The sequence below is a fragment of the Pteronotus mesoamericanus genome, unplaced genomic scaffold (assembly GCF_021234165.1).
Source record: "Pteronotus mesoamericanus isolate MK-2021 breed Mesoamerican mustached bat unplaced genomic scaffold, CSHL_Meso_final contig_68, whole genome shotgun sequence".
Classification (NCBI taxonomy): domain Eukaryota; kingdom Metazoa; phylum Chordata; class Mammalia; order Chiroptera; family Mormoopidae; genus Pteronotus; species Pteronotus mesoamericanus.
The window spans coordinates 26,693,314-26,718,446 of record NW_026555234.1 but is presented as its reverse complement, the minus strand read 5'-3'; the positions used below and the strand labels follow the sequence as shown (position 1 = coordinate 26,718,446).

At 37.9% G+C, this 25,133-nt stretch overlaps 1 protein-coding gene across 1 annotated transcript in view; it reads right to left on the bottom strand.

Moving 5' to 3' along the window:
- Positions 1–1,264: 1,264 nt before the first annotated feature.
- Positions 1,265–25,133, bottom strand: part of GRXCR1 (glutaredoxin and cysteine rich domain containing 1) — a 94,342-nt gene continuing 70,473 nt past the window's right edge. Inside the window, exons 3-4 of the mRNA XM_054582257.1 lie at positions 11,997–12,062; positions 1,265–1,444 (exon numbers count right to left, since the gene is read on the bottom strand). Coding sequence (XP_054438232.1) covers positions 1,265–1,444; positions 11,997–12,062 — 246 coding nt within the window. The remainder of the gene's footprint in view (positions 1,445–11,996; positions 12,063–25,133) is intronic.

Sequence of the window (25,133 nt, the reverse complement as noted above, 5' to 3'; positions counted from 1 at the left end):
CTTTGTCTGCTATAAACTGTTCGACTATTACCAGACTGAAACTCCCCATATTGGATTTCTTACAATTCCTCAAACATACAACTTCTCTCTGACCTCAGAGTCTCCACATACGCTATCCTTTCCCTGAAGCAGGCCCTCTTGCTCTTGGACCAGTGAGTTTCCAATTATCCTTCATGTCTGTTTAAATATCTGTGCTCAACACTCTTTTTGTACCCATTACTTAACTTATCTAGGTTGCTCCTTCTTCTATATATTCCCATAGCACATGGTTTCATTTACTATTTATAGGTTTCATCCTGCTTATAGTTATTTAGTACTTTCTTCTTTCTTAGAGGGTAAGCACCATGAAAGCAGAAATTATACTGTATACTGTGCCTAGCTGAGAAGAAAGAATTTGGTAAATATTTGTAGCTTTTTATAAAACCAAAGATTAAATATTTTGATGATCTTATTACAAATATTGTGAAGGTGATTTATTGAAATCACTGATAAAGGAATTCATCAAGGTACAGATGTGTGTACAGTTAGGCATTAGCCAAGAATTATAGCAAAATTTCTTCTGTCCACTTTGCTATCATTGTCTACTATGTGTTCAAACTAAATAGTTGTCTGTGTCCAGCTCAACAGGACTATAATAGCAGCCTTTTGGAGGACTTTCTGTGAAAACAGTACAAAGAAGCTGCTTGAAAAAAAAATAAGTCCAGATAAGTCTTCTAGCAGCTTTTATTTAATCATCACTAAGAAATCCATCTACTAACGTTAATTATTTATCATTAATATCATCAACTCCAAGACTTAAAAATTTTTTCCTGTTTAAGAGTAAATATTATCATATTATTTCCCCCTATCCAGAGCCCTCTCCTTCCTCACAGCTGGGACATGCATAGGAATGTGTTGTATACCTGGAGAGTTGAATTAACTCATCAATAGGGTGACACGGCAATAGGCACCATTAGATAGATTTTGTCTTTTCTTTAGAAAATCAAACACATTTAAGGAGTCTCACTTTGGATATCTAGGAATGGTACCCGGTAACTCCAATTAGAAACCACAATCTAGCACAGGGTTTGGCACATAGAGCTGTTAAATGAACATTTATTTAATAACTCAAATAAAATGGTCATAGGAAAAAATTCAAAACAAAGGCAATTATAATAAATGAAGTTTATTGATTAATCCATAAACATGACCATTTTTAAAAAAGTATAAACCAAATCATTGCCTCAGTTAATAAAGAGAGGCTTTCCCTGGATGGAAGCTCCGCTTAACCGGCACAGCTCTTACAGCGCTGAAGACCGTTCTCGTTGCATGCTGTACACTTCAGGGCTTTGAAAGAGTCTGTGAAGCAGTTTCGAAACACTGACATCTTGCTCCCATGGCACACGGAGCACGGATGGAAGCCAAAGCCTCCACAGGAGGGACACTCATGTGGATGCTGCACTCTCTGCGTAGGGCGGCAGGGAGACACGAACGAAGCAAAAATGTGTTAGCATTAACAATTCAATCAGCCTTTGTGTTTTTCTGTCTTATTGATGGTTGTAAAAATAACACTGGCATAATATAGCTATGGATTGGAATCCCTTACCTATGAATATGTTACTTACACTCAGGGAACGCTCCCTGAACTTTCTTTCATTGCCCTACTGATGGCCATGAATAGCATGTTTAATTTATAAAGCTTGGTACATTTTAATTTGAAGAGCACACACTTAGAAAGACAGTCATCATATAAAACACATATTTACAAACCAAACAATTCAGGAGATGATGATTTGCATTAAAGGGAAATACCGTAATTTTCTCTCTAGTACCTCTTAACAGTTTTATGTCTTTGTTTATAGAATAGTATTGATAATAGTGAGGTTAGAGTATCAGAATAGGAGCCAATACCAACTGGAGATCCAATGTTATATTGCACATTTGAATACACTTTGTTTTTTAAAAAACACTTTCAAATGCATTAATATAAATAGGAACTTCCCTCACCCCTCCCTTCACATAGTGTGGACACCCTTGTGAAACAGACAATTCAATCAACTGTAACTTCATTTTATACTTGAAGAACAAGCTAAAAATCTTAAGACATTTACCTAAGTCTGTAAAACTTCACACAGTGGCTATCAGCTTTTCTACATCAAGTAAAGATAAAGAACCCTGATAGTAAAATGAAAATAAATAGGCAGTGTGTTGAGGATAATATTTTTAAAATTATCGATATACATTTGCATTTGCTTTCTTGAGCACGTGCCCTTTGCTGGAGTTTACTAGTGGCATCCATCAGCTGGGTGCAGAGTGGAAGCCATTATAAAATGAAAACAAAAAAAAAAAGTGAGTGAATAACAAGCTTCTGACTTGCAAGGCAGGAATTTGCAGCAAAGTTTGAAAGTGTATCTTTGAAACAAGAATAATGGCTAAAATAAAGGTGGGAAATGTGAAGCCATACACACAAACGCACACACACACAGAGAAAAACATACTAGACATACTTCCACATACATACAGCTTTTCTCTGGAGATTCACAATTGCACATATAAAAGTCTCAAACATATATAACTGAAAAGGAACCTGATAAACTGTGTTAAACCCACTGTTTCCCAAGCACAAACAACTAAATGAACACTTTTCCCATGAAACAATGGTAATTGTCTCATAATTACTACCTTGTGAAAAGTATTTTGGGAAACAAACATTAAGAACATGGTTGCCTTAAAATGCTTGTATTCCCAGACCACTCTTCAGATACGCATTTTCTGTAGATAGCAAGATTCATACGCAATCACCGTTTGACTTGGCTATTGTATCAAGATGGCAAAATTACATGTAAGAACTGATTTTTAGAGGCACAGAGTTACTTTGATGTAAAGTAATGGCTGTCAATTTGAATGATACAAGCAAGGAACTTTGTCAAGTTTGTAGAGATTCATAGCTCTTCCAAAAAGTTTGAGTGTGTGTAGTAATTCAGTTACTTTGTAGCTGAGTTTTTGTCATTTATTTGTCCAAGAATTGACCCAAAAAATTGCATAGTGGACTAAAATATTGCATGATGTTAAAATGTCTAAGGTAGATAGAACCTTGACAATAACTAGAGTTATGCCAGAAATTTATGAGGTCTGTCCAGAAAAATTCTAACCATTGTTAATATAACGAAAATGATTTGTTCAACTTTGATATAACGTGGCAGCCAAGTACAGTAGACTAGAAGGCACATGCATGAACAATGATTACTTCACTGTACTAGTCAGTGAGGGTGGTAGATGCCATTGGGTTAGATGTGTACTTTATGGCCATTGCAGTCAAAATGACTGAGTGAGTAGAACAACGAATCTGCATCAAATGTTGTATTAAGCTTGAACATTACTCCACAGAAACTATTTGGATGATTCAGAATGCCACAGCTATGGGCAACTGGTGAGTAGCAGCTTCATCATGACAACGTGCTCTCTCATGCATTACCTGTTATGCAGAGTTTTTTGAGGAAACATCAAATCACCCAGGTGACTCAGGCCCCCTACAGCCCATATTTGGTGCCCTGAGACTTCTGGCTTTTCCCAAAACTAAAATCATCTTTGAAAGGGAAGAGATTTCAAACCATGAATGAAATTCAGGAAAATACAATGGGGCAGCTGGTGGAGACTGGGAGAACTGTGTGAGGTTCCAAGGTGCGACTTTGAAGAGGACTGAGGGATCATTGTCCTTTGTTCAATGTTTCTTCTACCTTGTATCTTTGTCAATGAATGTCTCTATTTTTCATATTACATGACCTGATGCTGTCTGGATATGGTCTGGATGCATCATTGTTCATGCTTGCGCATTCCAGTCCTCTCTTCTTGGCTGCCACTTTACATTGATGTTGCACAAACCATTTCCATTACATTATCAGTGGTTGGACTTTTTCCAGACAGATCTCATATATTAAAAATATTAATTGATGTACAGCAAGAGCACCAACTAGTCAGAACAGATGCTGAGTTGGCCTAGGTCCTGGAGAAAGAATCTGCAAGACCACGCAGTCTAAGATTTCACCCATTAATGCTGCATTATGAATTGGTCTGAGTCCCAAGTGAAATAAGGTTGTCAAATTTTGCAAATATAAATATGAGATGCCCAGTTATATTTAATTTTACAAAGACCACAAATCATATTTTATATAGGTGTGTGCCAAATATTTCATGGGACAGACTTAAGCTAAAGAAATTGTTAACAATTTATCTGAAGTTTAAATGTAAGTGGGAAGCCTATATTTTACCTGGCAAGCCTTATAGGGGAGTAGCTGGGAGGAAAGAAGAGAAGCTTGGGTGTTTGAGGCAACAGGTATTTACCAAGTTCACTATCTTAACAACTAGTGCAAACATGTTTCAATATATTCGTACCAGTGCACACTGGCCAGTTATTAACTCCCGCTATAACCCAAGACAACTGTGAATGACCAAATCTTGAATAGCATCCAGTTTTGCCACAAAATATGTTTGTGATGAAAAGCAAAGAACAACAAAGCAGAAGTGAATGGAGTGCTACGCAGCTTCCTAGGCTCATTCATTGGCTATGTCACCCACTCCAAACACCAGGCTCATAACACACAATTCAAACTGGTAACTCAACAAAAAGAAAAATTATGTTACATTATGGGCCTGCAACATGACAAAGATTACTTTCAAAGGGCCAAAATGGCATACGTTAAATCCACTAGTACCATGAGTCTGCTGTTTCTTAATAGTTTATCAAGTCAGATGAAATTCATTTCCCAAAATAAAATTAATATATAAGTACTAAATGCTAAATTGTCATTTTAAAGAGAATCACAAAAGGACCAAGGCCATCCTAAAATAATGTATCAGAATCCATGTCATGCTGTTATGAGATCTGTCTTTTACTCTAGAGGTTATTGGGAGGATTCAATGAGTTAATTCATGAAAAACTGAATAGAACATGCCTGGTACATAGTAACCACTCAATAAAGTTAGTCATTGTTAGCTATTATTTCATTAATAAATCCTTATTTGAAGGGATTTTTACTAACTGCTGCCTCAAGCTAAATTGCTTGTGGTCACATGATATAACCATTTCCCCTAACATTCTTAAAATCATTTTATTTAAATACCTTCTATACTTAGTTTTTTGGTTTAAGGTCTTAAGGGAGAGTAAATGTGCCTCGATTCATGTGTGGACTTTGATGTCCTGGAGCACACTGTTGGACAGATTATGAGGCCACTTCCATTCCTAAGAAAACGGTGCTGTTTCTGCCATAAACTTAGAAAGGATGGCTTATATAGCCTGCAGAGTTTACACCCAATTCTCACACCAACCTCATTTTATAAATGAGGAAACAAAACCTCTGAATCATTTTCTTAAGAAAATGTCCACGTTCCCAGAGAATGAGAAAACTAGAAATTGAAGAACTCTCTTCAAGAGCAAAATCCATTGTCTTTTCTCTTTAACAGTAGTTTCAACCTTTATTTACATCCAGTTTTTCCAAATAATATATTACATAGGATTCCCAAATGTAAAACAGGAAGATAAATAGTCTGACTAAAGAAAAAGTGGCATCGGGGTAATAGTATGCCTTGAGGCCACTGAGCTCCCCCAAGATTCAATTAAACCCCAGGAACCCCATCCCTGTTATGGCATCCAGTACAATCTACTCCCTTTGACATTCTATAAAAAATCAATAATTCAGTCACTCCTAGGTGTCTCCTTCAAAGAGCACTTTTGCTACCTGAGAACTCTGTTCCATCTTAGAGTTCCTTATAAAGAAAAAAAGATGGCTTATGTGAGATGCTCCTCTCTCCTAAGCCCAGCACCTCCGCATACAGTTTTTCCTTCAGGGAAAAATGCAAAGAGTCTTAAGGAATTCCCATAAATTTAGGCAATGTTCCAGCTTTGAGGAAGGAAGAATAACTAAAGTTAACAATAGTCATTATTATTAGCAACGAACCAGATTTCCACTTTTGAAAAATAGGTCTACTACAGGACTTTGACCTCCAAGCAACCAAGGAAAGTAGCTAGCTCTTCAGTTTCCTAACGTGTAACCAAGTGAGAATCCATGCAGACTTAGTTGGGAACAGCACCCAGTATGGAATCTACAGAATGTCACTCCTCTCAGTAGTGGTTGGGGTAGAAGCATACCTCTTTGACGTGCAACTCCAAAAAAAAAAAAAAAAAAAAAAAGAGTGAATAATCATCCTCCTTTCATCTCTTTCTGTTCACATTTCTTGGTGAAGGGTTTTTTAAAAAAATAGACACTCAGCAAGTGAGACTTATTCATTCATCCCACAAATATTTTGGGGGTCCCACTTGCCAGGCACTGTGTAAGGCATTGGAGATACAGCAGTGGACCAGACTCTCCCCTATTCTCTTAAAGACAGCTCTTAGCCTGAACCTCAGATGTTGGGGTAGGTCCACTCCATACTGCAGTCACCTGGTGAAGCAACAGGAACTCCCAAATCTCTAACAAAGGTCCAAGGGAAAAGGATACAAAGATGGAGTTCATAAATGATAGTCAAATGGGTATCTTTTGTAGCAAAAACTCAAATTTCAGAAATATTTGCTCTTATCTAATACAGAAATAGGATGCCAAGATCAAAATCTTCTATGTATTTTTCAAGATCAAGAAACAAATGCACTCCCTATTCTTAACCTCAAATCATCTAATCTCATTCCAGCTGAGTTTGACAGTTCCTTAAGTAGTCTATCAAAGAGGAAACAATTTATCTAAGTTTCTGTGATCACAAACCCTATCATCCAGGTTGCCTAGGAAGCAGACTTAATCCATGTAACAAATTGTCAAAAAGTGTACACTTGACATAAAATCATCTCTGGATGATTCAGTTTTGTCTATGTATTTTGCTTTAAACTATATTCAGCAATTTAATTCAACAAATACTTGCTAAGTGCCTAATAAACACCTTTCTGTCTGACCAAGCTGCTAATCATAATCCTATCTGATAGAGTTTCTAGCACCTTCAGTTTGCAGAGTTTGGAAAGAAGCCACTGAACAAAAGGCAGATGCAAAGGATGTTGGTAGCTTATGATACTAAGTGGATAAGCCTGAAAGTGTGAGTCTGATTCTTGGACCCAATGGGATATGCTGCCATAAACCTACTTAAAAATATGTTCAGATTTCAGAGAATAGCAGATCGAGCACATGGCCGGATTTCCCCAGTGAGTGGGTGGTGATCTGAGGCCTAGTCTGAGAACATGCTGTGGCCATCTCCCCACTGAGAGGGGCCATCATCCAGAACGGTGCTTCTCCTGGGAGGCTCAGGACAGGCTTTGACAGCTGCAACTCCTTGCACAGACAGCCTGGGCCATTTCCAGCATCCTCAGTGTATTGCTGGGCATCTTACCTCTGTTCTACATGAACAACAATTAAGCAGTCACCAACCCTCAGGGAAGAATTAGGCATTCCAAGTAAAAAGTGCAGAAAATGGACATTATGTTAACAATCTCACTGGAAATGACAATAAAACATGTGCTCATATCTTTAAAAAAAAATTGCAGTGCAAATGCTTGCTTAGAGCTCTACTGAGAACTTTAATCCAGTATCTGCCATAACAAGGTGTTTGCTAATACACCCTAGGTTTCCTTGCTTTTTCTGTGTGGACACCAGTAGGCTCAGCTATCCATCCTGGTTATTGCTTTTGGGGAACACTTTCCCATCTCCCTGCTACTAATCATTAGCCTGTCTATTAGTATAAATCAATACATAAATATAACAATAAATACATTTTACCAAAAACGTTGTTGTATTATTCACCCTCTTTACCTGAGCATTGTCCTACATGAAATAATGATTTTTCTCCTCTTTCTCATCAGTTAACTGTTCTTCCTTCTCAAAAACACCTTCGATGAAAAAGAATCCAACTCAAAAATATTTACTGGGTGTCTATTATTTTGAGTCCCTGTTCTAGGCACTAGAGGTGAAGAATAAAACAAAAGACAAGAATCTGTGTCCATATGGGGCTCATATTCTCTTGGGAGGATTCCCTGTGAACTGTCCCAGGAGGAGAGCCTCCGTTGGTACAGTTGGCTTTATTGAACCCAAGTTTCAAACACACTATCACCATATCACTGTTGCCTTTAATCAGCTCTTTATGTTACAGGCCACTGACAATCTTCATCAAAGAATCAGACCCACTCAGTTTACCAGAGAAATTTTCATTTGGGAGAGACATATGCTAAGATTTTTGGACCAGAAAACTTGAAATTATTCACTGACACCATTTCTGGTGGCCCACCTGCAATTTTTATCCTATTTCCTCACCATTGCCTGGGGTAAGTGCTGAGACCTGACTTAAGAGGACCAGGGCAGTCAGAGTCTACTATGTAGCACCTACATAACAGCAAATTGGAACTTAGTATGGTCTCTCTGATTTCTCTCTAAAGCTATCACCAAGTTGCACATCTTCTATGATGCCCTGTGAGTATCAGAGCTCAGTAGTAAAAATCCAGTCTGTTCCCTGGACCTAATACTCTGTTTACCTCCCAGTAAACTTTTCACCTGAGCCTTGGGTCCTGCCACCTATGATCAGATTTCCCAGAAACCTAACACGACACTTCATTCAAGAGTGATGGCAGCATAGATTCATGGTTAAGATCATGGGCTTTGGAATCAGGCTGATTAGAATCATGAATCAAACGTTATCAGTAAGGTCTTGTGCAAGTGAATGAATCCTCTGTGACTCCATCACTTTGTCTGTAAAATGGGGAAACTAGAGTCCACCTTGCAGTTATTATGAAGTTTCAGAGGCTTAATACATAAAATACTAAGAATATTATTTACTACACAGTAAAGACCCAATGTTTCCTGCCTCATGAATATTTAATTCCTGTCAACCAGAAGAATAGAATGGGTTTGGATCTGAATCTTGCATCCCTTATCCACTTTGTTTGGATCTTCCAAAAGATTATCCAGACCCAGTATCTTTATTTGGGTTAGTTTGCCTTAAATCCCAGCCCCTTTCACAGACAGAATTCAGGGTTTTCTTGGATGGCTTCAACTTCTCTACCAGTTTTGTTATATGGGCAAGGCATCCCAACAGACTTATAGCACCTTACAGCTCCTGTGACATTAGAAGCCAGTACCATACTTTTTATTTCAACATTAAAAATAGCCTTAAATGCCTGTGACTTGCTTATATCATCAGTAGAATGGAGGCAGACTTAGTGAAGAGAACAAAATCTTACTTCCAAAACTGTTTGAGCTGAGAGAGAGAGAGAAAGGGAGAGAAAGAGAGAGGCAGGTAAGAAGTTGTGTGACTATAGTTTGGTGGTGTTAATAAAGTTGCAGAATTAAAGAATTATAAGCTCAAAGGCATAAATGTCCACAGATAGTTACGTCAATTATCAATCTTTAAAAAAGAGTAATGAGGGATATTCACTCTATAAAAATCTAAAAGTTGTTATTAAATCAAAAATAAAAACAGTATGATATTGGCACAATAAGTAACAAATAGAATAGTGTAACTTACCAGACAGCTCGGACAAAGATCAAAGTACATATGGGGTTTTACTCTAATATAAAATTGAAAAAATAAAATAAAATTGACACACAGAGCAATAATTTAGTAGATGATGTTGGGAAGCTGGGTCACCATATGTAAGAAAATGGAAGTGGATTTTATATGAATTAAACACCTATATGTGAAAAATTATAAAGTTAATATAAGAAAATGTGGGACAATATCTTCTTACCTTAAGATTGAAGGGCATTTCATAAATAAAATTCAAAAGCAAAAGCACAAAACATAAATAAAGATGATGGCTTTGACTATACTAGAAGATTTCTGTTGAATAACCATCATGAAATGAGCAGAAACAAGGGAAGGAAACATTGCAATGAATAAAACCAACAAAAAATTACCATCTAGAATATAGAAGGACCTTCTGAAAATCAACCCAGAAAAAGGGCAAATCCAAGACATTTAATGGGAAAAGTGTAAAAAAACACAATTTACAGAAGAAAAAATGGTAAAAATCTAACAAGCATACAATAAAGTGTCCAAATTCAGTGGCAATCAGAAAAATGTAAATTAAAAAAAAAAAAGCAATATGACTCTGTACCTGCTACCCTGGCAAAAATTAGACAATTATAAATCAGAGAACAATGTAAAATAATTGTCAGGAACGTGGGAGCATATGAAACCTCTTTCTCTGCAGGAGGGGAGTGTTGAATGGGGCAACAATGTCAGAAAGCCATCTGGCACTTGCGGGAAAACTAAGTGTTTGCATAAGCTCTGATCTAGCAATTTCTACTCCCAGGGACATCCATAAGGAACATGTTCAAGGTTGCTCCTTTCAGAACTTTTTGTTTGATGGAAGAAGTTGGAGGACATCTGGGTGTCCATTGTGGGAAAGAAGGTAAATTAAAAAAAAAATAGTGGATAGGCTTCATGCAGTTACATAGTCCAAAACAGAAGGCACCAGCCACATGTGGCTATTTCAATTTAAATTTAAATAAATAAAAATTAAATAAAATTTAAAAATTTAGGTCCTCAGTCTCAATAGCCATACTTTAAGTGTTCAATAGTCACATGCACCCAGTGGCTATTATTTTGGATAGTACAGATAAAAACATCCCATCGTTGAAGAAAGTTCTGTTTGAAAGTGCTGTCATGAAGAACTATGCAGCAGTTAGAAGAAACAGATTAAATGTTCACACAGCAGTATAGATGGTACCTAAAATCACAGTGCCTAGAGAAAATAATATGAAAAAATTAGCTATATTTCATAGCGCCATTTGCATAAATTGAAAATATGGACAGAAAAAACTCACATTAACCAACTTAATTCACTTAAATAAAAAAATACGTATTAACCCAAATTAATGTTTTCATGGTGTTGGAGAGAGTATAGGTGCAAAAGGAAAAAAATTAATTCCATCCATGCAGATTTTGGAGCTGAAAGGAGTCTTAGACTATCAAGTACACACCATTGTGTTTGTCCTTCTGGACATGGTCAATATGAATAAAAGATGATGCCTAAAACCAAGACATATATAGTCATTTGGGACATGAATCAAATATCCAAAGACATTAATACAAAAATCAAAAGACTTTAATAAGCACCCAAAACAAAGGTGGTTACAGGAACTCAAAGGTGGGAGGGATCAGGAATGACTTGGGGAAGAAATAATACTGCAGATGGGCCTCAAGGACAGTGGAGGGACACGAGAAATGGCAATGACATTCTAGGAGGACAGAACAGCTGGCACAAAGGAACAGTAGTAATAAGCCACAAAAAGTTCTTTCTTTCAACAGCAGTGGTAGGAGTGGTAGACGATCAAAAAAAGTCATCAAAGGAGACTAGCGTGGCGAGTGGTATGGGCACATATACCAGGTCCCAGGTAAGCAGACTGTCCAGTTCACCTGGGGAAGTCCTGGTTCATGTTTGCTGCCCCAGAATAATTATAAATGCACCCTTGCACTCTCAAAGTATTCCAGTGTGCATGGTAAAATATTTGATCTTCCTATATCTAGAGGAAAATAGGTTTAGCAGAGAGGTATTGAGGGCTTTCTGGTTGCATATTGATTTGATACACTGAATATTTGAATATTTTTCTGATGCTGTAATAATCAGTACAGGAACAAAATTTAAACATGCATTTTTTTAGAAATAAATTTTCTGTCATCTTTAGAAATGATGACCTGGCCCATGAGAAAAATAAAATAATTTTAAATGAAAAATTTTATGTGCTTCAAGACAAGCATCTGGTTTGAAACATCTCATCAACACCATATCTATTACAGAGACGTAGGCTCTGATAAAGCTGACTGGAATTTTCACCTAATGTTGTGCTCTGAGGTTGTTAGAAGCTAACACTAAAAGTCACTCTAGCTGGAGCAAACTTAATGGCAGATGACATCATATTAACACTGCTGTATGTATACTGTTATATATTTGTAAGAACATGGGAAAATTCAATTAGGAAAACTCAAGTACAATCAGAACGTATTTAACAGTTTGATTACTAAAAATAAGTTGCCAAAAGCACAGTTACCTCAATTTTGGTTAAGAGGTCTTGCAGTTCTCCTGATTCATTCATTGACAAAATTTTCTCAGCACCCTATTAACAAGAGAGGGTAGGGGGAAAAAGAAAATCCATTTTGTTAGTATTGGAGAAAACAAAGCTCTAGCCAGGAAAATTTAACCTGCAAAACATCAAACATGATTCTTCCCATCAAATCCAAGTGAATTTACAACCAGGAGGCCAAAGAGGAGAAATGTCTCTTTCCTTTCTCATATTCTCCCATCTAGTGAGGCTTCCTGGGGGCAAGAGGAGGGCCACCAGAAGGAGGTGGGCACTGGAAAGCCACTGCTGTCAGGATAAGGCCAGACCCAAATGGGCGCAACACACCCTTGAGAGATGTTCAGGGAGCCTGAAGCCAGCCCTGCCATCTGGGAAACGGAGTCTTTGAGCAAATTCCCAGCCTCGGCTGTCCCTGCCCTATTCCAAGCAGTCCTGGACATGGTCTTCCTTAGAGTCATGCATGTACAGATAACAGTAGCTAAAACAATAAAATGAATAACCACCGACACTAAGCAGGTACTGTGAGACAGGCACGCAACATCATCTAGTTTGATGTAGTTGACTCTGTTAATAGCAGAAACAGAGCCTCAGTGAGTGAGGTTACATAAGTTCAAGTTTACCCAGAAAGGAAGCAGAGTGAGAATTTGAACACAGGCAGTGGACTGATGCCAGAACCAGAGTGGTTAAGTTCTAAAACTTTACTGTGACAATGAGAAAAGGGGCAAACTCATCGTGTTTCTTTTAACTACCAATTTTCCTTCCCTTTCCAGTGTCTTCGTACATTCTCCCACTCTACTTCCCAGCATATAATAATAGAGGGGAAAGAAAGAAAACTTGGGGTACTTATTCCTAATCAAAGACAGAGACAACATCTGACTTATTCACATCATATCCCCAGCACAGGATATTAAATCCACTGTTGATTAATCAACAAGGCAGAAAAAAAACATCATCACACAATACATACTTTTGGATTCCTATTTGTGCTGGACAGGGTAGAAAATAGAGCACTTCAAAATAAAAAGGTCCTAGTTCTTAAAGAGGTTACAATATACTTTTGTGTAAACACAGAACACAGTAGCGCACAGAATAGAATGGAAAATAAGTGCCAATTGAATGATACAAAAAAGGGGTTAGCTAGAAAATCACAACAGAAGCAACAGTTCTGCTTATCAAGGGAAGAGAAGGATTTCTGAAGTTGGTGGCATTTGTTCTGGACCTTGAAGGTCAGGTGAGGTTTCTAAGATAGGCCAGGGCCAGAGGTGTCCAACCTGCAGCCTGCAGGCTATGTGTGGCTCAGGATGGCTATGAATGGAGCCCAACACAAAATCATATATTTACTTAAAACATTAAGAGATTTTTTTTTTTGTAATTATCTGTCATAAGGTATTTAATGTGCAGCCCAAGACAACTCTTCTTCTTCCAGCGTGGCCCAGAGATGCCAAAAGGTTGGACACCCCTGATAGGCAATTCCTGTATAGGAGCCTTTCGTTCTGGTTTCACTTTACCTCAGTTTATCTTATATAACTCATGACATCTTAATCACCATCAGAAATGTCAACTTGATATATTAAAAAGTACTATGAATAAATACACAGGGCTACAGAGAATATATGTAGCTCTGTAAGGCAGGTTATATTCTTTTATTTGTGGGTAGGTTTGCCAGGAATATAGATGTGATACTCCTAAAGTGAGAACAAAGGTAACAAAAGCACCAAAATAAAACATCAAAGTCTAAAACACAGTAATATCTGGTAATATTTTACTGTTGCTACATCTTATTTCTTTTAAGAGTTAGCTAAGCTAAAATGGGAAAGGCCTCTGGGGAATTTGGTACATAAACCAAAGCAGTAAGGAAACAATATACGAGTCATTTTTCTTCAATGAAAGAAAATGCACCTCAGTAACGCCAAGCAAAATGAATGTACCAGAGAAGCTATCACACATCTGCTCTGCAGCTCTGCTCTTAGCAGTCACTGTGCTTCAGCCAGTTGTTTAGCATGCAACACACAGACCAGAAAGGGACTATCTCATTTCCCTTAAATGCCTGGAACATGCTCGGCCTCAGTCAAATAATTCCAGCACCATTGCTATCATGGAAGTAGATTCTATGTTTCAGATGAAATGCAGGCTTTGCTGGGTTGCGGGCAGGTCCCTAGCTGGGGCGTGCGAAGAGGCAACTCATCAAAGTTTCTCTCACACATCGATGTTTTTCTCCCTCTCTTTCTCCCTTCCTCCCCCTCCTCTTAATAAAATAAATAAAATCTTTGCAAAATGCAGGCTTGGCCCACTTCAAACAATGTACTTAAGGTCATAATAATCATTGTACTTCAAGACAGCCAAGGGTGTCTAGTGCACAGGTATGTGCCAAGTGCTTATGGTGGGAAGAACTTTGCTCTGTCATAGAGACCAGGGAGGTCTCTCCCTCAGATGTTGCTACCCAGCATGGCCTCCACTCACAATTGTATCTGGCCAGCCCTCAATATTTTTTCCTTGGCAGGAGCCCCCTGGTCTTGTGTACATGCTGAGCAGAAACAGTAGCCAAACCCCCACCTTGTATCCCCAAGGGGCCTCATGTCCTCGCCCTCCCCCGACCCTGTTCTGGCTGAAACTAAATACAAGATCCCGCAGGCAGATGAAAAAATCAGCATAGGTGGGGATCTGAACAGCAGCAGATGGGGATCGCAAGCGTAGGTGGCAAATTTCAAGGAAAAATCAGATTTCACTCATCCTGAGACTGGGGACTTTTACTAGGGTAACTCTAGATCTCTCTTGCCCTGCACTACCTCTACGTGTTCCAAAGGTGTTATTCTCTGCAGTTCTCCATCACAAGTATCTCGATTATTGCTTGGCCTAAAAAGAGATCTTCATACCCAAAAAAGATGTTTCTTCTTATGTACTGATATTCTTAGGAAATAATCTTTTCTTGGATGGTATTTGGCTAAGAATTTCACATGTGAGTTTGTTAGTTTTTTAAATATAACTCCACATTTGATTAGTCATTCTACAATCTGGCATAGTTTATCAAGACTTCCCAGATACCTATGGAAATAGTTCTAGAGTATTTTTAATGGATTCAGAGTCACTTTTTTCTGACAATTTATACACTCCTGAAAACAATGGTAATAGCAATATATTCAGTGCATTACAGATATTGGCTCTTTTAATCATCAGTGCAAAGTAAGCACTATTATCTCAATTTTTAAAATGAAGCAACTAAAATTTGAAGAGAATAAAGAATATGCCCAGGGCCATTAGTTAATCAATTCAAGGCCTGGCCAGATCTTGAATTCAGGTCTTGCTCACTCTGTAACCTACACCCTTTCCATTGTGCCATGCATGCTAACTGCTCACTGATATATTGTAACATGATCGTATTAGTGAAAAAAAGTGGTACAGATTACTAGGGGACATTTCAGTCTGCATTTAGAATTCACTGTTGAGTAGGTGCCCATGGAGGTGAAGTGAACGAAAGCTTTCATCACCGTGACTCCAAACAGGATGAATGTGCCAAAGAAGCTACAGAACATCTTAGTCATCTTCTTTTTATGTTTCATTACCACACTTTTTCCAGTTATTTCTAATACGTTGCATATGCCAGGAAAGGATCTATTTCACTACTCTTCAATAAATGAAATTAGCTTTATTCTTAAATAATTCCCACCTTAAAATTCTGAGTAGTGAGTCTGACACGTGAACAAGCCACTTTATTTTACAAGTAACAAATGTCTCAGACAAAGATAAGACAGTTTGCACAACCCTTGCTCTTGTATGGGTTCCCAGGAAGAGATTCATACCTTTAAGGAATAACAAAAAGGTTAGAAAAGAAATCAGTCCCCTGATGAGTAAGACTACTAAAACACTTACCCATCATTTTTGATCCATGAATGTACAAAGGTACACCATACTTAATTATACATACGTCCATTCCTTCCTTCCTACGTCAACACTATTTTGGGTTAGGTGCTGTGCCAAGTGTGAGAGATACAACAAAAACTAAAAAATGGCTCCCTGCTTCCGAAGGAATGTAGTCTTTTGAAGGAGATAGATGTTAAACAAAAGATCACATAAATAAATGTAATCTTACAATTATCATAAATACTACAGGAAAAGGCATCAGTACGAGATGCTGTAAAAGCATACAATAAAGTGGATTTAACATAAGGAGATTTGGAAAAGCTCTCTCCACAAAGTAATGCTTACATAATCCTTAGGAAGAATAGTAGTTAACTGAGCGCATAGAATAAGGGAAGGAAATTAATTAGGGCAATAAGGTTTCCAAGTATTATATGTACATCACCCTTTGTAATCACCATTTCCTTTCATTCAAAATAGGAAAATCTATATTTCATGAAACTTTCTATGATATTCTGCACAGTACCATGGAGGAAACAGAGGTAAGAATCCAGGCCACAGTGAAAGCAATCTATTTTAACAATAAGCTGAAGAAAATAATAGATTAGTATAAACCAGCTTGTCTTTATCACGCTCTTCTAGGTGTCTGGGAAGTGTTACTCAGTCAGGAGTTTCCAAACACCATTATCAAAAGACAAAATAAACACATACAAACATTCAAGTATTTCTTTTTTCAAAAATTGCTTAACAGCACATGCTGATGTATCTCCACATTGATATCCAGCCTGCAGTTTCCACAGGGAGCACTGATATTTGAAAACTGTTCACCTGACATTCCCAAGAGGTCTGGAAGAACTAGAAAGATGTTCTCACTGACCAAAACCAAACACAAACTTTAGTTGTATCCATATATATTTTGTATTTTATGTTTACTTGCATTTATTCATACATCACTTCATGTTACTAAAAAAAATCAACTTCCAACAGAAAATCCATACAATGATATATTAATAAAATAAATTTTGAATAGGAATTCAGGACATAGAAAATGTCCTAAATAAATCTCAGAGTGATAGCTACGATGGAGCCTTAAACCTAAGTCTGAGCCAATTTCTCAGTTAAAACAGCTTTTCTTAGCACAGTAGTCCAGCAAAGCAACACCTTACATAATATTTTCAGTGAACCTGCTGATAAATGATGATCGTGCTTTTTAATTAACCATAAATATATAGTCTCCAGATAAATATCATCACAGAAGTGGCTCTTAAATCAAATATAAGTTTTCATCCCTCCTGCTGGCTTAAACAAGGCTCTTTTTCTTGTTCACTCAATTGCCCCCTGCAATTCATTTCTCTCTACCTTGTTACACACCCTACACGGCTCATTGTATGTCCTCCAGTGACTGGGATGTAGTCCCAGCTCTTTAGCATGGCCTACAAAGGCCTTCGCTCTCTGGCTGCCTCAGTCCTCCCAGCCGTGTCCTTTAGTATCACATGCTCTGGACCCCCTGAACTCTTCCCTTTCTCCTGGCCCTCCCATGAGATCATATGTCTTCACACATATGTGCTCATCCTTTGCTCAAAGTTTTTGTATCTTCCTTCCTACCTTCTGGAAAAATCCTATACATGCATCAAACCCAGTGGAAATGTTGCTTACCTGCTCAGTAGGGCATCTTTGATTTTCCCAGACAAAAGTCAGTTGTCCTCTCAGATCACACTTTGCCCCACTGCACAGTGGGCACAGTGGGGATAATAGAGGCTATGCCATAGACACTCAATAAGCATTTGCTGTATTTATATATCCAGCCTTTTTTGTAATGAATGCAGCATTGAATTCCAAAGGGCCGTTTCTTATCATGACTGCTGATTTAAAAAGGAAAAACAAGCAAAGGCGTGATTCAAACACACCTTGATAGAGGGGACTTTGCAAAGGGACCAATCGGATATGATTTGATGATAGAATGTCAGATGCAAGAGGACTGAAAGGTATGAAAACCGTAAAATATCTCTCCTAACCATCACTTCTCTCCGCTGAGCACTTGATGGGAAGTGCAGAGCAAACCCCTGGAAGCTGTGCTCTCTGGTGCAGACCAGGAAGCTAGGACAGTCCAGGGAAAGCTGCTAGGGAAGCCTTCTGCTGTGTAATCAGGAGAGCAGATGGCAGGGCTGGCATTCAGGAGCTCAACAGCACCTAGCACGGTGCCCGCCAAAGGATGCACTCAATAACTGTGCGTTGCTGTGGCTGCCATACCCACCAGAATGGGAGGTTACCTCAACCCTGGAGGATGGCCACCTGTGTCCTGCTGACAAAGTCCAAATCTGCTTCAGCAATCAGTTCTGGATCTTTTCCAGGACATGAACAAACTCCACGGAGACCCTGAAGTTCTACACCAAACACTTGGGTCTGGAAAATGCTCAAAACCAATGTAGCAGGATCCCACGACTACCTTAAAAAGCACAGTAAAAGCTCCATGAATAATCTCATTCAAAAGAGCAGAGTTTTCCTGTGTCTCTAGCAGGAAGAATTAATTGCAAAATTAACTAAACTAGTTGACTTGGTTGGTGCAGTGTGCAATACAGCCCTTTGGGTGTTAGAAAATGCCTGCCAAAGAAAGTGATTTCCACTGTATATAATTAATGCTGAGCTGCTGTTGGCAGTATAGCTATGAAGAACAATTTCCCATAGAAGCCAGTCTTGATTTTTTTCATAATAAAATAAAAAATAAATATCATCAAAAAAGGAGATCACAGGGATATATTACTTGCTTCTCTGTTTCTTTAAAATTAATATCAAGTTTTATGAAAAGTGATATCAAGTCATCAGATTAAAATATACATATAGTTTTGGGGGTTGAGCTAGAAGAAGCCAGAAGGCTATTCTATTTGATAGATTTAAGATTGCTATCTACTGTGTCATAAATTCTCTTTGCATTAACTCATTTTTAGAATGAAGTGACTAAACTCAGTAAAGGCTTTTTGAATAAGATTCTGGATTAAATTCTAACTTAACTTGGACAATTAACATAAACTCTTTCAGACTCAGTTTCCTCATTTGGAAATTGGGTACAAAACATGTATAGTGTTACAAAGATTACATGAGATGAGATATGAGTCTGGAACATGGCCTGGCACATAATAGGAATACAATAAATAAGAGTTGTATGTATTAGTATTACTATCAAACTCCCTGAGAGCATTTACCACTTGGAATCAATGTTGAGCACATGAAATTTGGTCCACAAACATCTAGAGTCAATAACTTATAAAAGATAAATGGATATTTACAAGAGTTTACATTGCTGCCGGATATCACCGTAAAGTGATAAAGAATATAATGAAAAAAAGAGGGGGGCCTCATGCAAAATATTGGAATGACTATTTTGTGACTTTTTAGAAAGAAAGGTTGCTATAAAATTTGAGGGCTTTCTGGACCATAAAACTTCTCAGCTAAGTTATAGAATGGCTAAAGTATTTTTTTTATCATGAGAGATTTAACTTTCAGCCACTGCTCTCTGAAGACTGAAAAACAGGGTAGTCAGTGACCAGTATTACTGAAGAAAATTGAGTTGATTGTTTTTCTGGGACAATGTGGATATTTAATCACTAAGCAGGAAAAATATTTGAGTAAGAATCAAATGATGAGAGTAATTGAGATATATAATTAGTTGATCAAAAGGTCAATTAAAATTTCATTACTAGGAGGGAACGCTAACTTGAATGAGCTTTAATCCCAGATGGTGACCAAGGATTTTTAGACCTTGATAGGTTCCCTAAAGATTCATCACTGCAGCTTATACATTCAATAACAATTACTTTATCTTTCATATTACTATTCTAGTAAAGTTACCAAAGATTGAAGGCACCTCTACCCTGCCCCAGTTGCCACCTGGAAGGGCTTCTCTGCAGTGTCCTGAAGTTCATGATCATGAATTGAAACAGGTGTCCCATTTTTATAAGGTTCTATAATGCTGGAGTCTAACAACGGATCTTTTAAAAATCATGACAATAACCTAATGCATCTTTCAGGATCCCAGCAGAAAATAGATGGCATTTATTATCATGGCATTATTATTATTTACTTACTATGATTGTTAGAAGGACCTGATGAAGAGCCCCATCTACAGAAACGTGGACAACACTTAGTGAACCAACAGGCTGGGTGAAGTTCCCAGGGGCTGACAACAACAGGAAGCTGTTACTGTCCCTGGGTCTCATGTTCATGGGGAAGGTACTGTATCCCTGAACCTAACAAAAAATGTAGTCATGGGAATGGGGCTGAGGGGAATATAGGGTCTGCCAAAACTGTACCTCAGCATGATGGGAGCAGAGAAAATAAACATCTCCACCTCTCTATCCTGCCTTACTCCGTTGTTCAACTCTAGCCTTCCTCTGACTGAACTTACGGGGAAAGAACTAGAAATCACAGGACAAAGGCGTCTGTGTGATGCAGTTATAAAGGCTGCCTCCCTGAGGCTGAGAGAAGGCTGGAGCAGAGGAGAGAATGGATCTGGAAGGGAAAACAGAGAGTAACCTGCAAGATGAGCAATGAATCAGATGATTTCTTTCTATTGGCATTGATCCTTGTTTGAGTCCATTTATTATGTGTCTTCAGAACAAGAGAAGAAGGATGATGAGAATCTTCTCATAATCCTAAACTGAAGGAAAGACACCTTGTGGGTAACAAGGTATGTTGTGTTGGCTATAGCATTGGAGTTAAAATTGTGTGCTCAGCCATGCACTAAATCCTGTCTCTGCTACTTATTTAGTTTAAGAAATAAAGCAAGTTACTTTACACCTCAAAACTTGTTTTCTCAGCTATAAAATCAAAATCAAAATGTCTTTAGCATATAGAGTGGTAAGAAATAAATGAGATAATGCATATTATGTGTTTAGTATAGTGCCAGGCACACATAGGACCTTGGTAACGAGAATGTTTATCCTTGTTGTTATTTTCAACAGATTAGTAAAAGGAATAGATTTTACATTGAGTCTAAATCCAAAGATCCCTCCTGAAGAATTCATTGTTGGTTATTTTTTTTTTAAATAAACCATAGCGATCTTCTCTTATTGGGACTGCCCTACCTCTATTAACAGTGTGTAGAGAATCCTAATTACCCCTGCCCAACAGCCACTGTCCGTTCTCCTTTCTCCTTCTTAGTTAGAAACTCCTCTGAAATTTATTTGGTCAGAGCATATAGTGAACAAGTGTTTTTCCCAGCCTCCACATGGTTAGATATTGCTGTGTGACTAAGTCCTAGTCAGTGAGATGGGAGAGAAGTAATGCTTACAGCCTCCAGGCCATCCTCTTAAGAGCGAGCTGATCATCCCATACTTAACCTTTTTACCTCATAACAAGCTGGAAAAAATATGATGGAGTTGAGCCATTTTTAGCCATGAGGAGAAGACTCACTGTGAAAGGGAAACGCAAAAAGATGAAACACTCAGTCAGAGAGCAGAGGCATCTATACCTCTGCACCACTCAAACTTATTTCAGAGACAAATACCTATGTGGTCTGGACCAGGAGCCTCTGATTCATGTAGATGACAGATGGATACAAAGACAGATATAGATACATAGATATATGTATATGTATATATAGATATGTGTGTATGTATGTACATATGGATAGATAGATGATAGATAGATAGATAGATAGATAGATAGATAGATAGATAGATAGATAGATAGATAGATTTATGGAGAGAGAGAGAGAGAACGAAGATGACATCAGCTAGAGTGAGTTGGAGGCCAGCACAAACTCTTGGGTACTGCCCACATTTAAGATTTTTACTGGCTACAAGATTTAAGAAAATAAGTAAAACAGGGTGTCCATAATAACCTTGTCCAGACAGATTTAGAAATTTTAAGACTCTTCTCCTCCATTCCTCCAGGAACTCTCCCTATCAGAACTGTCTCCTGTTCAAAGAAGCAAATTGAGGAACTAATTGTATAGGCAAGTTCAGGGAGCATGAATAAATTCAGGTCTCTAAAAACGGAATGAGGAGAAAGTCTGGTATTTTTGTGTCATCCCCTTTTGTCCTGCACTCTGTGGTCTCCAAAAAAGCAAGCTTGAAATTTTCTCAAAGTTGCAAAGCTTCTGTGAGGCATCTCTTGAGGACGTTGGCTCTTTCAGTGTGTAGGACAATGCCAGAAGGACTGGGTTTCTTTTCAATTATATATACACATCTTTTTCTTAGTGTTACCGAAGACTATGTTAGAGCGATCAACAAAAGATTTTAAGGTGCAAGCTTATCTAATATTAGGGGATAATTCTGGGAGAGGGGAAGAAATAAATATACAAATTCAAGTTGAAAATGGAATGCTGTACAATTTCTGATGTAAAGAGGCCAGTCCTTCACGGGTGTGGGAGGAGAGGGGTGAGCAGTGAGGAAGCAGCGAACCATAAGGAGAAGTTTAATGAGCACCTACCTTTAACCATGTGCTCTGTAAGCATCACTCACTCAGTCCTCATGGCATCTCTGCAACTTGCCTTTGAAAACCCTCAGTTTTAAAAAGAGGGAAACTGAGACTCAGATTATGAAAGCGAAAGTGCTACAAGAGTGCTTGTTCAAGAGCATCAGACGGCTGACGTTTGGCAGCCTCTAGATGTGACCTTGATCTTCCTGGCCCCAAAGTCTATGCTTTTCTTCAGTGAACACAGCTTTCTTTCATTTATAAATAAGTTGAAATAATATTTACTTTTAAGGAATGCTAGTCGAATAAAGCATGATACTAACACGCATTAAGCCACAGTTTAATATAGAACATAGAAAATGTTTTACTAAATAGTATCTTCTACTACTGTTAAAATTATTGTTATTATTATATGCAAGCACCATGATAGTCATATATTATAAATGGTGTCTAATATTCAGTTATCAGAGATGTAAAGAACATAGATTTTAGATCTTGTCATTTCTTACCACTCAAAGACCATTTCAGCATTTCACATATGCTATCAGTACAGGCAAACTTACACTGTGAAGTTTCACCTGTGTGTCTCCTATCAGCAGTAAATGGATGGAAATATAGATCATTTGTTAAAGGACATAGACAGGTCTGTTTCAGGTAGTCCAAAGAGTAAATATATAGTTCCTTTGTCCAAAGGATGGGCTAATACAAAAGTTATTCGTGAAATGACCATGTATCTGACCAACCACTTAATAAGGCAAAGCCTGATGATAGATAAAAGATAATATACTAAATACTAATAAGATGAAATAAATGGAAAGAAATGAAAGCATGCTCGAAACAGTAAAAAGATAAAAAAAAAAGCAGACTCCAAGAATAAGAAGAAGTTTATTATGATCAATGAAAACTAATTAAGCAAATAAAATCTAGGAAAAAAGATACTAGTGAAATAGAATAATATAGCCAAAGTCACAGCAGACTAAGAAAATTCAGAGAGCCCTAGACACATTTGGAAAATAAAACAAAATTGAAAAAAATATTTGAAAATACAAAATTAAACAATTAAGATATTATGAGGTATGAGAATAAAAGCCAAAGATTTTTATTAGAGTGTATAAATGAGGCAGCTTCTAAGGCCCAAAGCATAAACCCTCATATGAAAACTACCCAAGTTCTTACATCCAAAGCACTTAGTTTCTAAACTACTAATGGCAGTTACTCAAACCAACATTCTATCAACTGAGCTTGACAGCTCCCTTTTCACCACCCCACATCAAAGTCCACCATGAAGCCCTGTTGATTCCCCTGCAATGTGTATTTATTCCCATCCATTTCTCATCACCTTACTGGTAACTCTTATCCTAAGAGTCCACCGTTTCTCTGGTTTTATTCTTGCTTGCCATCAAAAGCGTCTCCATGCAGGGACCAGAATGATCTTCTACATAGTCAAAATGATCAAGTCACTTGCCATTCCTCTGTAGAAAACATTGAACAGCTTTGCCTTCCATTTATAACAAAAGCCAGACTTCTTACTGTGACTTATAGGATCCTGTGGAGCTTGGTCCTGCCTAGCACACAGACCTACTTCACAGCCTCTCCTCTATCTCAAGCGCGTGAACTTCTCCTTGAGCTTTCTTTCCGTTTTCTTTTAGCTCCTAAAATATGCCAGTTCTTCCTGCCTTAGGGCTTCAGCACATGTTTAAAGGTACAAAAGCTCTACATTCAGAATTCCCAACTCCAAGGATCTCTTTATAGTGGCCTCATTGTAATGTTCCAAGGCTTAGCTGCAAGTCTCAGATTCTTAAGCAGGCTTTCTCCCCTCACCCAATTTAATTAGCTTCTTTTCCTAATTACTCTCAATCTGAGATCCTATTAATTTCCTAACAGTTTTCAACATTTAATATAGGACATACTTATTTACTAGCTCACCCTCGACCCAGTAGAACACAAGCTTCATGAGAGCAGAGACAACAGCTATTTAATTCAACAGTTTAACTTAAAACTGTCACCTAACATGGGACAAGACTCTTATTTCTAGTAAATATCTGCTTAAGGAAAGACCATTCTATGGTTTTGTCCAAAGCTTTGGCCTTCCTAATGGACAAGAATCCTCAAGATTCAGAACCAAGGAAGAGAAAGCAGGATGCCTGGTCTCCAAGCCCTTCCCCATGTCTGGCATCTCACTCTGCCAGGTGTGGTGCCTACCTTAGATACCAGTGTGAGGGGAACTAGCACAAGAAGATGGAATCCTGTGGCTTGGCTCCTTGATGCCTATTGTTTGCAATCTGGCCACAGTCTTCTTTCCTGTGGTGGCTCTTTGTTCTTGAATAGCATAAGGTTGAATGACATGACATTATCAACATTGGCAAAAATGATCAAACTTTGAAGATTTCTTGTTCGACTTAATACACATACAAAAGCCTAGAATTAAAGCTAAAGAATATGGTACAAATTATGAAATGCACTCAGCCAGTCTCTCAAAGGCTACCACAGCATACACGTATATTCTTAAATTAAAGATGTGAGAAAAGACCACAGAAACAAAACCCTAGTTTAATACGGATCTTGCCTACATGAGACTTTAAATATCAGTACTCCATTTTTCTATGAGACCGAAACAAATGGTCATCTCTTTGCCCCTGGGATTTTCAAGCAGAGCAAAAGAGGATAGGAAGCAGGGGGGGATAAAAACAAAACATGACATTGGTTCATTTAGCCCAGCATCAGGGAATAAATCAGCTAAACTATAAGAAGGCTATCACACCCATGCCCAAACAATTACAAGCAAGCCATCAGAATCTTCAACTGAGGTACCTACACTGCTGAGTACTTAAATTTTGA